The sequence below is a fragment of the Argentina anserina genome, chromosome 3, assembly GCF_933775445.1.
Source record: "Argentina anserina chromosome 3, drPotAnse1.1, whole genome shotgun sequence".
Lineage (NCBI taxonomy): Eukaryota > Viridiplantae > Streptophyta > Magnoliopsida > Rosales > Rosaceae > Argentina > Argentina anserina.
Window position 1 is genome coordinate 24,631,958 of NC_065874.1, and position 17,583 is coordinate 24,649,540.

The 17,583-nt window shown below is 35.9% G+C and overlaps 2 protein-coding genes across 2 annotated transcripts; both read right to left on the reverse strand.

Annotated features, from left to right (window-relative positions):
* Nucleotides 1–9,858: 9,858 nt before the first annotated feature.
* LOC126786218 (uncharacterized protein At1g08160) lies at nucleotides 9,859–10,645 on the reverse strand. The gene has a single exon (XM_050511978.1). The coding sequence runs from the start codon at nucleotides 10,633–10,635 to the stop codon at nucleotides 10,036–10,038; it is 600 nt and encodes a 199-aa protein (XP_050367935.1). The 5' UTR covers nucleotides 10,636–10,645; the 3' UTR covers nucleotides 9,859–10,035.
* Nucleotides 10,646–11,275: 630 nt separating this feature from the next.
* Nucleotides 11,276–15,250, reverse strand: LOC126786224 (ribosomal protein S14, mitochondrial). Its single transcript, XM_050511985.1, has 2 exons — nucleotides 14,890–15,250; nucleotides 11,276–11,556 (listed from the first exon to the last, which is right to left on the reverse strand). The coding sequence occupies exon 1, from the start codon at nucleotides 15,212–15,214 to the stop codon at nucleotides 14,903–14,905; it is 312 nt and encodes a 103-aa protein (XP_050367942.1). The 5' UTR covers nucleotides 15,215–15,250; the 3' UTR covers nucleotides 11,276–11,556; nucleotides 14,890–14,902.
* Nucleotides 15,251–17,583: the final 2,333 nt, after the last annotated feature.

Sequence of the window (17,583 nt, forward strand, 5' to 3'; positions counted from 1 at the left end):
GGTCTAGGGTTCAGAAACGGGATGATTGCTTTGCTTTGAGGGCACAACTGCCCCATCAAATTATTACATACATTGATACATATACTTGAAGAGATCAAGTTAGGAATATGGCATGGGAACCGAACATTATTTTTTTTTGTTACAAAAAATTTTTGATGAGAGCTTGGTTACGCTACACCACCATCGTCAGGGTATACCCACAACCTCAACCATGAATGACTTACGACGGACACATACATGTCACACAGCCTTCAGGTATGGATTTCTGCATGAAAATTTACAGATCGCAAACCAACGAGGCCTGTTGGCAGCGAAGATCGAACCTTTGTGGGTGATACATCTCAAGTCCACCATTGCCAACTGAGCCAAACATGTGTGGGAACCAAACATTATTGGCACAAAGTAGAGGGTTTAAGTGTTTAACTAAGGACCCAATAGGTGTAAATATCTTTCATGTCTTTCTGGTTCTTAGGCCAACTAAACACATAATGGAGAAGAAGCAGATAGTAAGTAGCAAATATCTGTCTAGTGTCTCTTAACGTCTTACCATGCATAATTGATCAATATAATTGTCACGTACATTATCATGTGTATGCCCAATCGGCCCCTGTATATATTAGCTGTTCTGGATGAGTTTATCAATATAGTTTGCTCATCTGGCATGCATCAAATGAGGGATGGAATCCCAGAAAGATGCAGCACCGACATTTCTATATCACATTCTTGTCAAATACATATATCACGAGAAGAAATTGGAAAATCTACTTCCATATAATTTGCGTTTCGATTTATGAATTCGATCTCATTTATGTAGGCACTTTAGCATCAAATCATAACGGGTGATATCAGGGCCGGTCCTAAGCATAGAAGGGTCTACTGTGAAAGAGAACTTTTATTCATACATCCAAAAACGGTATTTAAACCTCTTTATTCAGTAGACCTCCATTTTGCTTTTATAGATACATAAAATATTATTTAGACCTCCAAAGTTTTCCTAAAATGCCCATTATCTAATTTGATATATCAAATCATACTACTATCTATTAATTTCTTCCTACTCTATTTCAAATTCATTTATTATATACAACTCGAAAAATACATAATAATCACACAAACTATCTTCTCGAATTAATTCGATCACTCTTCCACTTGTTTTCTAAATTCATAATAAATTGGTAAACTATATTTTTCATTAATTGATAGTTACATCAACGTATATGAAATATTATATCTTCTAATGAACGAGTTTTATTTTTTAGCTCAAATTGAAGTTTATGAGAAATTCTAGATAGTTATATAGTTCATACATTAAATTGTCCATATTCAATTTGATGTTTATCAATTATATTAAATTTTTGACTAATGATGTTTATCAAAAAATAATGTAATCAATTAAATCATTTAATGCAATTTTGATATATCATTTTGAATTGTCTAACAATAAATATAAGGGCTTCTTATAAAATAGTCACATCTAATTATATAAAAGTAAAAAAGTCAGATAGTTAAAGGACTTAAAACGTTGCCCATAATTTTGAAAATATTTACAATGTGCCATTATCCTTATAACTGATTGAATCAATTCCATTTGCCCAAAAACTAAAAAAAAAGAACGGATCAACCCTTCAAATTTTTCAAGCTCCTGAAGTGGACGATTCTGGCGAGGCCGTGAACGCCAATGCGGCGGGAGCAAAGGCCTTAGTAAGTCAACTCAAGCAACGACAATAGGGTCAGTAGAGAGGCGGAGATCACTGTAGGGGAGGAGAGTGGGGAGGATGGAGCTGGAGGAGGAGGCCATGGCGCTACAGATTAGTTCGTCGGCGCCGCTAGGCTAAGACAAGGATGGTGATGCAGTTTGGATCTCTTTAAGGGTGATGAGCGAGGCGTCGGCGGGAGAGAATAACAATTTGCACTGGGTATAGCTCATCCTCTTCGGCAGTTGCAGTAGCCCCCGTTGGTTTTAGTTTATGGGTGAGGAATTTTGGGACTTTTCAATCGTTTCTTCTTTCTGGGTGAGGCACCAATTTGTAAGACTCTACTTTTGGGTCAAAATTACTACGGTACCTATATGGTATTCAACTTCAAGAAATTGAATTTATGGTTTCAACATTGAAAATGACATGTGTATAAACATGTTTATATACAGGAACATGAGTAAATGGGCATTATACCTCAGACTTTCCACCAATTATTTTTACTTTGTGGCTGAGGGTTTGCGGGTAGTGTTAGCTACAATTGTCCAAGGTACAGAAGGTGTTATAGTACAAGAAAAAGATAGAAATAATGTTTTAGGGCTCTGATGTATTAGATGCTTCAGAAGATTATCCAATGCATATACATGGTTATTATACGTAGGAGACGAAGCTCAAGTGATAGTCACAATGGTGACTAGTTTACCCGTCACACTACCAGCTACACTATTCGTCACACTATTAGTCACACTAATTTGTGTTGTGATAGGTAGTGTGACATGTAGTGTGACATTGTGAGATGTAGTGTGATATATAGTGTGACTAGTGGTGTTCTGTACGACAACGTGAGTGTCGATATTTGGATCTTACATGTTAATTTGAAAAGTTCAAGATTACATAACAATAAACAAAGGTTCGTTATTTCTTCTTCTTCTTCTTCTCGTCACAAAGTCACAAAAAACAGTGTAATAGCGAGTGTGACAGGAGGTGTGACATGTAGTGTGACAGGAGGTGTGAAAGGGGGTGTAAAAGGTAGTGTGACATGAGGTGTGACAGGGGATGTGACAGCCGGTGTGACAGTGGGTGTGACAACATGTGTGACATTAGCTGTGATAGGTAATGTGACAACGGGTCTGACAGCGGCTGTGATAGGTAGTGTGACTAGCGGTTGTGACATGCCGAGAGAAAATGTCTAAGTATACAAAATTATATTAAAATTCAAAGAAGATTGGTATAAGTATGGTCAGAATGAATATAATAACTAGAACTAAGGAGTCTTGAGCTCCGATTTCGCCGAAATAGCTTGGATCACCACCATGGACGGTGGCAGCCCCTTGTGAGGGTTTTTACGCTTTGTACGGTGGTCGGTTCGGATTGACTATGATATCAAATGAAAGAGGGGAGAGATATCTTTCCAACGGTACTAACCATGCTCAAATCTATCGCTGAACGACAAACTTATGGCCGAAATTCGAAGAATAAGGAAAAAGAAGAAGAAAATATTGAGAAATGATAAAACAGTCAAGAAAATATTAAAAATATCTTATTCCTAAAAAAAATTAAAAGCTTGTTGGTTATTTTCTAATTTATAATCAATTGTGATGACCTTTTTATAATTGGAAAATAAGTGATGACTTCTTTCTAATTAAATATGAGAGATGGTACTATTTTATAATTTGAAGGATAATTTTCTACATTTGTATTTTATTATAGATAAGTAAATAATTATTTCTCTTCTTGTATTTTTATTGTTATATGTTTTTTGGTAATTTCATATGCATTGATTAAGTCAAAACTATCTAGGAAAAATATGGAGGTCCAAGTGCCATTTTAGGAGGTATGAATAGAAGCTCCCAATGTGAAACTTAAAATGAGTCTTATATACAAATAATTAAAAAAAGAACAAAATAGTATTAGTCACTCCTCTAATTTTTAGTAACTCGACAGCTTAGTCATTCACGTTTCAATTTCAACTAATTACTCCTTAAACTTTCAAATTTAAAACAATTTGCTTATTCCGTTAAGTCTTCGTCCAATTGCACCATTAAGTTGCTGACTTGGCAAACATCACATAAGAGAAAAAAAACCACTTAACGGTGTAATTGGACGGAGAGTTAACAGAATGACCAAATTGTTTAAAATTTGAAAGTATAAAGAGTGATTAGTTGAAATTGAAACATGAATGACTAAATTGTCGAGTTACTAAAAATTGGAAAAGTGGCTAGTATTTTGTCCTTAAAAAAACGGTATGTAATCGTCATCAAATCAACTCATATAATGTCAATGAACAACTCAAACATCACATATAAGGTGGATAATTCTTGATATTCAATCATTTATCATCAAAATCATAGAAAGAATAAAACAAAAACCTAGATGTATTTTCCATCAATTTAACTATGAACTGAGAATCTCCGCCAAATTTCAAGAACTTATTGAAAATCTATGCCACATTTCAAGAATTTAACTATTACTAATCAGGAAACACCTCTGCGGGATCGCTTATATTTGTGTTGGTTAAAGGCATATGTTAGGGCTTAGGGATCACAAATAACAAATATAAATGTTGGTTAAACAAAAAAAGAGGCAAGGTTGAGTTCTGAACCCAAGACGTGTGTGCCACTAAGAAAACCATCATGCCAAGTTGCCAATTGGATTGAAGTACATTATATGGACTTTTTCCAATGAGGACCATCTTGTTAAATAATAGTTGATGACCTATTTGATACACCAAGTTTTCGATCTAATATTTAAATATCTACATTTTAGCTCGTTGATATACATGAGTAGATCATCACTGCAAAATTTCATTATAATTTACAATTGTTAAGATATTCATAAATGTGATTACTCATTATGAACTTGAACGATTCATGTTTGACAATTTTTGTTTGTTCATTATTTGACATACTTTGATACATTACCGATCACTTAATTGGCTGAAAATTTGTATATATAATCTAGTCATGTATATCTAATATCTAAACGGTTTAGATGAAAAAATGTGATAGAAAAATAAATCTAATTAACAATTAATTAGAAAGTCATAAACTAGTCCTTAACAAGATAGTACTCATTACAAAATTTCCTCATGAATAATTAGGTTGATAATTTAATTAGTAGTAGTTTTTTTTATAAGAACAATCTGGTTTCTGGGGCCTTGTGTGATTACACCACCGACACTCCCCCTGACCGGCCCTGGGTGATATTCGGATCCGTTAGCTTGACCGAACTTGATCGTTTATAATATTTTCGATTGAGCTGGGAATTTATCATTTCCTCAAGGAAAAACTTCATTGTGATCCAATCTAAACATGTACAAACACATGTATATTAACTTATATAAGGTATGAACATTGATCAAAATATACGTATATGGACAGGGCATATACTTTATATGAATTAATCCAATCAAGAAAAATAGCCGCTTGGAGCTAAGAGAGAAAATGTAATTGAAATCTGTGATATAAAGAAGAAAGGTAAAGGCAAGCATACACCGATACTGGCAATGAATACGATCAAACCTATATTTCAAGCCTTTATCACTCTCAAGTCCCAACCATAGTGTTGGTATAGGCTTATGTCTAGCCATAATCAGCGCGACTATTAGTACACTTACGCTCAAAAGTAGCCTAACCCCGTAGTACAAGCATGGAGCCAGCTATGTCAGTTGTGCAACGAGCCGCCCCATGGCTCAAACCTATTACGGACGTGCCCGCACGCGCATTTCAAATGAAGCTCCAGAGAACACATCAACTAGACCAAATCCCACATCTGAGGATGAGTGAATGTTCTACCTCAACTCAATTATTAAATGTCAAACCCTTGACCTCATAAGGTAAGCTATCTTGACCACTTACTGTTACTATGCCAAAATTATTATTCACCTGACTTAGGCATCAGAGAGTTGAAGACCACGCCGTTGTGTCTCCACTTTAACAACTGTGCTACTTGTGACAAGAAAGAGAGCAAGGAGCACAGTTTGATGAAGAAAATAGTAATGGGGTGAACTGCGGCACAATAATTCACTACATTAACACATAGGGAAGGTTGGCCCTCTTCTGGTGTGCCAAGTGCAAATAGCACTTGTTTCCATCAATATCTATTTCTTTGAGTCGTTCTCCAGAACAATGTAAGATGACTAAGATAGTAAACGTTTCGTGGAGATTGTATAGTATGGACCGCAATTCACCAATTTAATCCGGGTTCAAGGCTTCGGTCAGTCATGGCTTAACTGTCCTGGCATCACAAATACATTCTTGACGTTTCACAGTCATTGATCTGAATTGAAAGTTCAGACTTCAGAAAATAATTACCGATTGTGACTGAATCAAATAAATGTGCCAGTTTTCCACGAAAATGTTTGGAAAAATCCTTCTAGTAGTACATGACTTCATACAAAAGCAACCCTCCATGGTGATGCCCAAACTTGATAAAGAGAACTGATTTCACACACCACGTTTTGGCATCACAAATACAAGCCTGCAGTGTGATCAGCTTGCATATAAATGGCAAGGGATACAATTAAACACTCGAAGGCTGAAACTTCCTTTCATGATCAAGTTGAAAGAAATTTTCATATCATATATAGCACAATTCCAGCTTCATCGATCACAACAATACGTACGTAACCTAACTTCCTACGTACCAAACACGTACATACATGAATGTGATCATCTCACCATATTAGCTATATATTAATTGATTGATCAATGAAGGCTCATTATGTTCTTGCGGATCGATATCAGTAAGGTACGTACTAATAAAATTTCCACGAGTAAAGGGAAAGATTACCAACCAGGGTAACTTTTTCCTTGGTAATCTTTCCCACGAATAATATAAATTGAGACTAGATAACCTGAAATTCTGAATAACCAACTCGATCTGATGTCACTGTTGTCACATTGAATATATATGTAAGGATATTAAATTTGGAGCCGATTTCCCAGTCTACCAGATGAGTACTTAATCGGCCTGTTACATATTTCGTGATCAGGACTTTACATTCTCTAGCTCTCATTGTGAAACACAATATTACCATGTAGTGCAGTACGTACCATATACAATAATAACATATAAGGGGAGTGAAATTAAACCATTTGATCAATTTTCACATCGACGACAATCACAATGGAGATTTCCAGTGGGTAGAAACGCTTTTCACTTAAAAGTAATACGTCTATATGCCCCGGCCATGATCATAGCCATAGATTTAGGAGGTGCGCATAGTATATATATATATATATATATATATATATATATATATATATATATATATATATATATATATGACTGTATGAGACTTCTGTCGGTTGTTTCTTTCATAATTCGTAAACATGGAGGAGAGAAGTTTGGTTACTACAGAGCGTACGTGTTGGGAAGGAAATCAATAAATGACAATGTTGTACCACTGAAGCATGCATTTTGAAAAAAAGTATATCTACCAATTATGTATGTCTCACTCACATGTTGGCTTGTTTGGTAGTTACTCTATAGAATTAGAACATGTCCGTATACAAATACAATGAAGATAATCTCTTAACTTTTGTTTATTGTCTAATATGATGCGACTTCTCGTGAACTTTGCGTTTTCTATATATGTTAGCTTTTGTCTTCCATTGGCATGGCTCGATGTAAATCTATTTCTTGGCTATCGAGGCGTTTTGGCTGTCGATCTGTCCTAATTTGTTTTTTTTGGGTTAAATACTTGTGACACCATATATTTTGGGTGTAAAAACAGTTTTATCCTTCTACTTTCAAATTTAATCTGTATATCCTTTAATTTTTATTTTTTAACAATTTTGTTTATTCTGTTAGTTGACCGTTAAAAAATTCCGTTAAGCCGTTAAAATGTCTAAAATACCTCAAATTCAAATCATATTTTTTTTTCTTTTTTTCTTATGCCTTTTTTATTTTCTCTTTTGGTCTTTCTTTTTGTTTTTCTTGTTTTTAAATTTCATTCATCATATGTGCTATCAAATATATATAATTATAATCAACACAAATTATCAAATTAATTGTAAACATCTTATAATCAATTGGATAATTCCTAAAATGACATGTGAGTGCCAGTACTCAAATCTAATTATAAACTTCCTTTATATTATGATGCTCTACAAACATATTTTGATTAATTTCTATAATGCTAAGAGAAAAAAGACTTCTACTATCATATCCATACTTTGATGCAAAAATAGTTTCAAATTATTTATTTCCAACTTGATGTTAAGCAATTGTCATTAATTCTCCTCTTGTTTACAATTAATTTGATAATTTGTGTTGATTACAATTATATATATTTGATAGCACATATGATGAATTAAATTTAAAACCAAGAAAACAAAAAGAGAAAATAAAAAAGGCATGAGAAAAGAAAGAAAAAAATCTTATCTGAATTGGGGGTATTCTAGGCATTTTAACTAGGGATGGGCACGGGACGGGATGGGACGGGATGGGGTTCATCCCATGTCCCGTCCCACTCTTTTGAATCGGGACGGGATCGGGACGGGACGAGGGTTTTTAAGAATGCATCACACTCGGGATTAATCCCGGTTGGGACGGGATAGGATCGGGACTGGACGGGACAAATCCCACCTTCCTATGAAGTTAAATAAAAACCTATATTTTTACTTTTTCATAACAAAGTAACATTTAATAATGACATTTTAACAAAAAAAATACATATTATGTTCAAAATATTATAATTTACCATTATTATTTGAGTTAATATAATTTTAGAGTTATTAAGAACAAAAATTAGTTTCATTATGATACAAATAGATAAGAATTTTTAAGTTTTCATTAAAGGTGGCACGGGAAGGAACGAAGCGGGATATACATTATTCGTTCCACGTCCCATCCCACCATTATGAAACGGGACGGGATCGGGACGGGACGAACGTTTTTAGACCTCCGTCCCGTCCCGTTCCTATGAATTTCGGGACGGGATCGGGATTTCCGTTTTTTATGCTGAACCCTAATTTTAACGGTTTAACGGAATTTTTTGACGGTCAACTAACAGAATTGACTAAACTGTTAAAAAAGAAGGACAAAACTGTTAAAAAATAAGAGTTAAAGGATATACAAGTTTAATTTGAAAGTAAAATGACAAAACTGTTAAAAAATAAGAATTAAAGGATATACAGATTAAATTTAAAAGTAGAAGGACAAAACTGTTTTTACACCTAAAATATAGAGTGTCACAAGTATTTAATCTTTTTTTTATATTACGTTCTCTGTTCTTATCAATTGTTTTTATAACAACTGAACGCATGACATGCAACGATCGATGATTTTTCTCTCTCCAAATGTTGTACAGATCTTGTCGACTCAAACACTTGAGAAATTTACTGTTTTAGATAACCATCATTGATCGAGTTCTTAGAAGTGATGATCGATCTGAAGTTCTAAACCATCTTCGAGTACGTGAATCACGTCTTGAACAAAATAGAAAATTTATAAGTGGTGTCGTCAGAGCCTAATAATTTGTTAATAAATGTCATTACGATATATATATATATATATGATCATATCGAAGAATACATAACTGTCAACACCACTGAAATACTAGGCCATAATCAATATGATCAACTTATAAACTGTACATGGATGCATGCAATTACGAACGCTTACGTCTTCTCTCACAGTCTCACCGACTCTCACGTACTTTACGTTCAGAGTCGCTTCCTTGGAATGCAAGTTTACAGATATCAACTGCCATCTGGCCCATCTCCTCCGGCATGCCCATGCACAACCCTACACGTTACGGTGACTGCTCCGGCCAGGTCATATACATATCTCTGGCAAGTGAGCAACGACGACGCAAATACCCTCAAGTTGGGTGAACAAAATAGCTTATCATCGTCACCTCCTCAAGCTAGTTAATTATATTAGCTACTGGGGATCAATGATAGTTGCAGGCACTTAATCCTAATTGATAATACTGATTTACTGTACGTGCATGTCACTGATTTATGTGATGAGCGGCTTCCTTATTTGATAGTTAAGATACGAGACTAGCTACGAACTGATCGAATGAGTGCTGAATATAAATGACGTACTGTATAATGAAGGAAACAATTTTTTTTTTGAGAAGGTGAAGGAAACAAAGTTTGCGAATTGTAAAAAAAATCAATATTGGCTGTTTATACTTGACAGAACAAATAAATGAATACATCCAAAGCAATACACAACAATGACCACACACATATATATAGTTCAGGTAACATCAAGAAAATGAATGTATGAAACAATGTAACCGAAAAATTAGAAGAAAAAATCAAACCCCAAACAATAGATAGAAAAATAGTCATTGAACACGCATGCATGAGGCAGATGCTTGGCCTCAAAGTTCTGTAGAACAGTAAGTCCTCTTCAAATTCTTGAACCTGTTGAACTCCAGCACTGGAGCACACGAAATCCTCAGTGTCCTATGCCTCGACTTCCATGCTCCCACCTTGTACCTTATCCTTGCCTTGAGCCAAACATCCAGTTGAACCTTACCAGTGGCTTTCTCGAGCAAGAAATCCTTGGAAACAATGCTGGGAAGTGCCATGGATTTAGCAACGAACTCCACGTTGAATCGGGTCACATTTCGTTTGCGCTGGTAAAATGGCTCAACAGCTGAGAATGCCAATATCTGGTCATTGTAATTGACTGTAGCCTCAATGGAATCATAGTAAAACGAGACTCTCTTGTTGGGATTGTAAGACCTTAAGGTGAAATCAAAAGTGGCAGAGAGGTGATCATTGGTTAAGTTGTAGTCCTTGATGGAACTATTTTCGATGGTGTAAACAAGGCGTTTAGGCCTGACAACTAGCCAAGTAATGAGCACAGCAAGACCCAGAAGAACAACTATAGCTAGCAAGATGATACCAATTAATCGAAGTGGGTTTGGGGTTGGTCTTCTAGCTGCTTGTGAGGGTTGGGGTGTAGAAGTAGGCATTGTATACTAAAGGGTTGAAGTTCTGCTTAATCTGATGAGAGCTAATCTGTGGGTTAAGCCTGCAGGTTACACATGTTGAAGTGAACTAATATAAGGGAACGTTTGGGGCCTAACCATATTCTTTAACCAGCTATCCTTCTTTGGGATCAAGACACTTTTTCTCTTTTGATTTCTTGGACGAAACTCAAGAAATCTAGTTAATAAGTTAAGGTACTGAGGTTCTCAATTGTTCGTTTCTTCGATTCTGGATTATGTTTTTGTATGATTGTGACAGTTGGAAGTAGCGCTCCCAATAGGACGTTGGCTTAGTTATGTCTGGCTTCAGATGGATTAATGTTAAGCAGTACCTGGATTATAGCTACATTCGTTTCTTTTTGGATAAAAGTATAACAACATGCCCCTAAACCAAAGTAACTAATATACTCTAATTAATATCATTTGCTTCAAGTCACTAGTTTGATATCTTAATATTAACTTTATGCCCCTTTCTTTGCCTCCAAGGTATACTAGTTCTAACACCACTCCTTGAGGTTTCTCCTCTTTTTCAGTCAAGATATATTTCAAGCTAGTACAATCGTTGTAACGGAAGATAAGCAAAGCCAGATAAATGAAGCACTAGATTAAACAGCCTGCAAAATGTGCAACGATAATTCAATACATAACAATGCTTATTCAAATCTATCAAGTCTAAATTGAACAATTGGTACTCCCATCTCTCAGCAACCTACAGGGCCAGGAACAGAGGAATCACAAAACTAAAAGGGTAATTCACTAATTCTTTTATGAAGTAAATGGAAATCACTTTTGAAAGAGATGTAAAATGTCTCCGAAGACATAGCCTGAACAGCACCTAAATTAAATTAACTTCTCAGAAGATAGCACAAAAATGTCTTTTCCAGAAATCTGCAGCCTCATCAGTACCTGCAAGGGAACATCTGAGAAGTTAGGAGAATACTTTACCACATCAGTCAAAACTTAAGGCTATTGGAAGACCTTAAAGCCTAAAAACGTAGGAATACATGAATTTCAATCATCAAGTCTCTGTCCATATAAGAGTGTGTCTAAAAGAGAAAGTCACTTCCTCTTTACAAACCTTAACTACTGAATAAGTCACTTTCACTTTCATCAGTGGAAACACGCCAACACTTGAACAACAATTCGCAAATTACTTCTTACTTTCTATTTCACCTGAGAATTCTTTTGAGAAAAAAGAACAGTCGCTGCTCAAAGTAATTTCCAAATCCCACTAAGCAATGACGAGTAAACTGGGAATGATCCCTTATTTTAATAAGGGACCTCGACTAGCAACACTTTCACGAAAAAAAAATATGATTGGTAAAACCTCCAAAACTGTAGTTATGTTGCGGTTCTTCTACTCATGCTTCAACTCCCAATGGAACAACTAAATTAAGTAGATATCCATAGTTGTTTCAAGGGCATGTTTCTAGTATAATGGCTGTTTCAACACTATATTCTTCGAGAATAGTACAAGTTCAAGCATGTTATAGAATAATCATAAGACACAATGCAAAACACAGACAATATTCTAGACTCATATCAGCATATTCTCTACAGGTATCTATTTGAAAGCAAGTCAAACCATTTCAAGTTAATGCCTACACTTTTGTCTCTCCTAACTAGACAATGAAGAACATGGCTATCTAAAACCCCTCTACAAAACAGAATAGAGAAGAGGATACCAACTAGTACGAAACCAAGTAAAATAGAAGATCTAATAACCTGTTGCAAAAATGCAAAGCAAGGAACTTAAACCTGAGCACTGGGACTCTTATCAGATTCGCATTTTAATTACTGGCTTTGGAGGTTTACTATAGAACTTTTTAAAATTGGGTTCCGATTCTGAGGGTCCCATCAGGCTTTTCCTAATCATCTTACCCTCATCTTTCTCCCTAGCAAGACATAACTGTATATGTAGTTTTTTCAGCAGCTCATTCTTGGTTACCTTTATTGGTAGTCAAGAGAGGAGAAACAATGAGTACAAAAGACAGGTCCACATGAAAAACTGATTGCAAGAAACTACAAAAAAGCCCAGCACCACTAATTGATACAGCTACATCTCAATTAAAAAAGGACAGAAATCACAGAACCGACCAGCATCTTGTAAATCCCATGAAAGTAAACATATGAACTTCAAACAACCAATAATCGACAAAGCTAAACCACATTAACCCTATTTCAATTTCTAAATTTCCTTCTAACAATAAAACTTCTAAAAAATTGGTAAACCTAAAGCAAGCTTCAAATATTAGGTTCATTTTAGCCATGTCTGCATTAGTCTTCATTGCTTCTCTGCCAATATACAATCCAACCTACACCCAGCGGGCCTGCACGTATTCCATCCACATTGACACAATCTGTGCATATTCTGCTGGATCCAAAACAACCTCAGTGCCAGATCCACTGATTCAGCTACTAACGTTGATTTGATCATATCAAGCATCTGAACAACCCTGACTCTTGACGCTGCAAAAGGTTTCTAAAAATGTGCCAGACATGTTTGAGGCCAGTGTACCATGATTGGGGTTGTGCCACCTTTCCCTGAAGTTCTGAAGAGTAATCAATCGGCAATGATTGAAATCCTTATAAACTCTAAATGCAATGTTTGAAACTTCTGTCTCTCCTAGCTGAACTTAACTGTCATCGAACATGGCTAGCTAAAACCCCTCTACAAGACAGAATAGAGAAGAGAATAACAACCGGTACAAGACCAAGTCGGAGGATATAATAACGTGTTCCACAGAAAGGAACTTAAAGCTAAGCACTGGAACTCTCATCAAATTACACATTTCATTACTGGCTTTGGGGGTTGTTATAGACATCTTTTGTCGTCTGATTTCGGGGATCAAATCAGGCATTGTCCAATCATATTCCACTTGTCTTTCTCTCTAGCAAGACAAGACTGTACGTAGTTGTTCCTGCTTCTCTTGGTCACCTTTAATGGCAACAAGAGAGGAGAAAAGATACACAAAGAAGGCAGGCCCATAAAATATTTTCACCAGCCAAGACTCTTGTATAGCTAGATCAATCAAAAGCCACAAAATAAGAAACCAGACAATATTAAATACTCATCTGCACTCTCTACAGATAAAATGGAATATAAGAGAGGATAAAAGATAAGTAGAAAGTCCATAAGAAAAGAACCAGGGCCAACTGCAAGAAACTGCAGAAGCACACCACCACTACCAAGTACAACAACATCTCAACAACAAAGGAGGACAAAATCACATAACCCAATAGCATTTTGTAAATCCCATGAAAGTAAAGATGTGAACTTCTAACCACCAATAATTGACAACACTGAATTAAATAGGAGAATCTCAACTTCCGGATCTTCCGTATAACAATATACTTCCAAAAAATTGTAAATCCCAATTTTGGAACTGAGCTCAGATTAACTTAAGGTTTTTTCAGTGCGGAATAGAAAGAAACAATTAGAACACACATGTCACAAACCAAGGTAATATGGTAATGTCAGTATCTATTAGCAACGATTGATGATCCTTGCATTTAGAAAACTAAAATATTACCCAAATAGATATATTAAAAAGCCAGTCACTGCATATTATAACTGCACTGAAAATGAAGGAAAGTCTTGGTTTTCTACCTTTTTCTTTTGGGAAAAACGTGTACTTTTCTCAAAACCAATCAACTACAAGTACTAACAAACAAGACCTGCTAATTCTAAGAAGAAAAACGCACACAAAACCAAACGAAAGAAATTGTCCCCTCCAACTTTTCTAAACTAGCACGATTACCATAGTCTCCTCCCCCCACCCCTAACCTAACTAACCGTATCTCTTCTATCCACCCCTCGCATGAATTAAAGATACAACTCTCCTCACACGAAGTTAAATCTTTGCATCGTTATACTATGAGAAGAATATTAGTTAGAAAGAGTTGCCAATAAAAAGGACTGGCCTAGTATCTTATGTTGTTATCATGTCTTGCAGTATCAGATGTCTAATTTCTCAGTTAATCACTTTGAGTCTTAAACTAGAGCATACTTTGAGTTCTAAAATCTCTCAATTTTAGAACACTCGTTAAACCACTCAATTCCAAATCGTCCCAATAGACTAAAAATCCAGAGCAAGCTATAACACAATAGTTTATTTTCGTTGAACTTTACTCACACAAATACTGAAAATAAACTAGTAATCTTAAATTAACAGAGACCTCAATTTCCAATCGAATAGCTCAAATTCAAAAGCAAATGAGAGAAAGGGCGAAACGCACCGTTTGGGTTAGGCTACCAGGAGGCCTTCTTGACGCCATTGATCATGCCCTTGTTGGCGAGAGTGCGGAAGACGATACGGGACATGCGGAAGGCCTCGTAGACGGCGCGGCCTCGGCCGGAGAAGATGCAGCGGTTCCGGATTCGAGTGAAGGAGCTGTTGCGGGGGAGCTTGGAGAGCTTGTAGCGATTCTCCTCGCGCAAAGAGTCCGGGAGGCTCGTGTCCTTGCACAGCGCCTTGTACAGGTTCCGCCGCAGCTCGAACTTCTCCGCCAGCTCACGGCGGTGGTTGTCTCTGATGTTCGCGTTTTCTTTGCACACTGACATTTTCTCCTCTCCTCTCTCACCAAATTAGAATTTTAAGGTATTTCTCTCTCTCTCTCTCTCTCTCTCTCTCTCTCTCTCTATATATATATATATATATATATAGGTTGTATTTGAAGTATGAGGTCTTGGGTTCGAACTCTCCCTCCTTGCTTTTTTTTTGGCCGAGTTTATTTATCACAACTGTGAAAAGGTTGAAGGCAAGTGCAAAGTTAAAAATTTAAGAATGATACCTGAAATATCCTCCGCTCAGAATTAAAGGTTTTTTTAATTTAATTTCATTAACATCAAAACGGTGTACTAAGTCTGAAACCCGCCCCAACAAGTACACCCAATGTTAAGTCCTTCGTCCATTTGTTTCAAAATTTATGTCTATTTTGTAGAGCACAACTCCACTTTCCCTGCCATTTACCTTGTACGTTGCGCCATCTCTCCTACTTATTCCGCCAATTTACCATGTACTTTGCCACCTCATCAAAATTTCTCTCCAAAACCAGGGAACATGAAAGTAGCCAATTGCTCAAAACTGCTGGAACCAGTTTTAATTGTAGGATGTAAAATAACAAATTCACTTCATAATAAGATCAAATAATGAGTAAGTAACCAATTCAAATCAATATAGAAGTCACTCACGGTAAGGAAAAATCTTGGAAGACAGTAAGCAACCCAAAATCAATTCAATCAATCTAGCAAAAATAAAACCCTCTTGCCTCACAACGAATTTGGGTAGAAAACATACTACCCAAGGACAGCCTTGGACAAAAAAAGAAAGAAAAAAAGAACTCCAAAACCCTGTTCTCTCTTCTCCTTCCTCTTTCTTTCTTCTAGGTTTTTTCCATTCTCCTTCGTCTCCTCTCTTACTCTCATCCCTTTCACCCCTCATGCCTCTCCCTCTTGTCTACTTTCTTCTTTCTTCTCCTTTTCTCTTTCATCTCATCCGCCCATTCCACTGTCTCCTCTCCTAAATTCTTATCCTTACCAAAACAAGGCTCTAACTCTCATTCTTTGTTCTACTTTTTTTCCCGACCCACTGCGCAGTGTTTGAAGGTACATGTATTGGCCTCCATTTAGTTGATGAAGAACCAAAAGAGTGGAGAACAATTCATTGGAGAATAAAGTGGAGATCGGATCTGCAAGGTTAATTAAGTATGTTTCCTAGTTGGACTAGGAAACGATTAACGCATGTTTTCAAGGGTATATTGTAAATACATATTTTTGGGAATATATATTTAGTTAGGGTGATTAGAAATTGTTATAGAAAAGGGTTTTTGTTTAAAGATATATTCCTTATTATCATGAGTTTTTCTTTTTCTATGTGAGATGTATTAGGAAGGGAAGTTAGGTTTAATTCCTAGGGTTAAGAAGTTTTTGCCGTGAGGCATAATAGATGATATAAGCAGTAGGTTGCTGCTTGATAGACAAGGACATAGAGAAGAAAATATGTGAATCAAAAGTGAAGAAATTCACACCAAAAGGAAAGCTTAGTGCTAGGAGATCTTAGTGACTCTATTGAAGACCTTAGTGGCAACATCGACAAGCTTAGTGAAGTCGACGTACGTGTGATTACAACGATCTTAGTGAGGTTGTATCGACACTTGAAACAACGATCCTAGTGAGTTTGTTTCATACTTGATTGTGACTACCAAGTCAGAAGTATTTTACTTTTGAGAATAATATTATTATTGATTAAGGTGTAATCATTATAATATCGTTTATTCAATAAAAAAGTAAAATTCTTCTACATATTCCGCTACTATTACTCGTTATGGTTCTATATTGTATTTTCAGTATCTAAGATAAAATGGTGGGAGAAGTGGAGAGACAAAAATAACATTGCAAAATAGACGGAAAGTTTGAAACAAACGGAGGAATTAACAGCGGGTGCACTTGTTGGGTCAGGTTTCAGACATAGTGTACTATTTTGATGTTAATAATACTAAGTAACCCTTAAATCGGAGTGAGGAATATGTCAGGTACCATATTTAAAATTTTCACGAAAAAAAATACCTGAAGCAAAGCCCCGCAGACAGGAGCTGTTTACTGTTACCATGCCACAATTATAATTAAAGACTTCAAAAAATGGAGGAAAATGGTGTACCAACTACTTGATTCATGATAGGAGCACTTTGTGCGACGTTTTTAACATGTTTTTACCTCAATTTGTACTTTTCTTAGCCCTTATTGTTGTACTATTGAGTCATTGAGTCGTAGTAAGAGTCTTGAGCGGTATTGGATGCATTTTTGTGCTTACATGAGTTAAAACGCATAATTGGTTTAGAGTCCTAGTTTGACTAGGAATCCTTGTTAGGTTTTGAAACTAATTATCTCTTACTTATGATTTTATTTTCTTATTTTCAGTGATTGAAGAGATA

What these genes read in the sequence shown, in the direction of transcription:
- LOC126786218 (XM_050511978.1), bottom strand. Translation starts at nt 10,635, where the DNA reads ATGCCTACTTCTACACCCCAACCCTCACAAGCAGCTAGAAGACCAACC.
- LOC126786224 (XM_050511985.1), bottom strand. Translation starts at nt 15,214, where the DNA reads ATGTCAGTGTGCAAAGAAAACGCGAACATCAGAGACAACCACCGCCGT.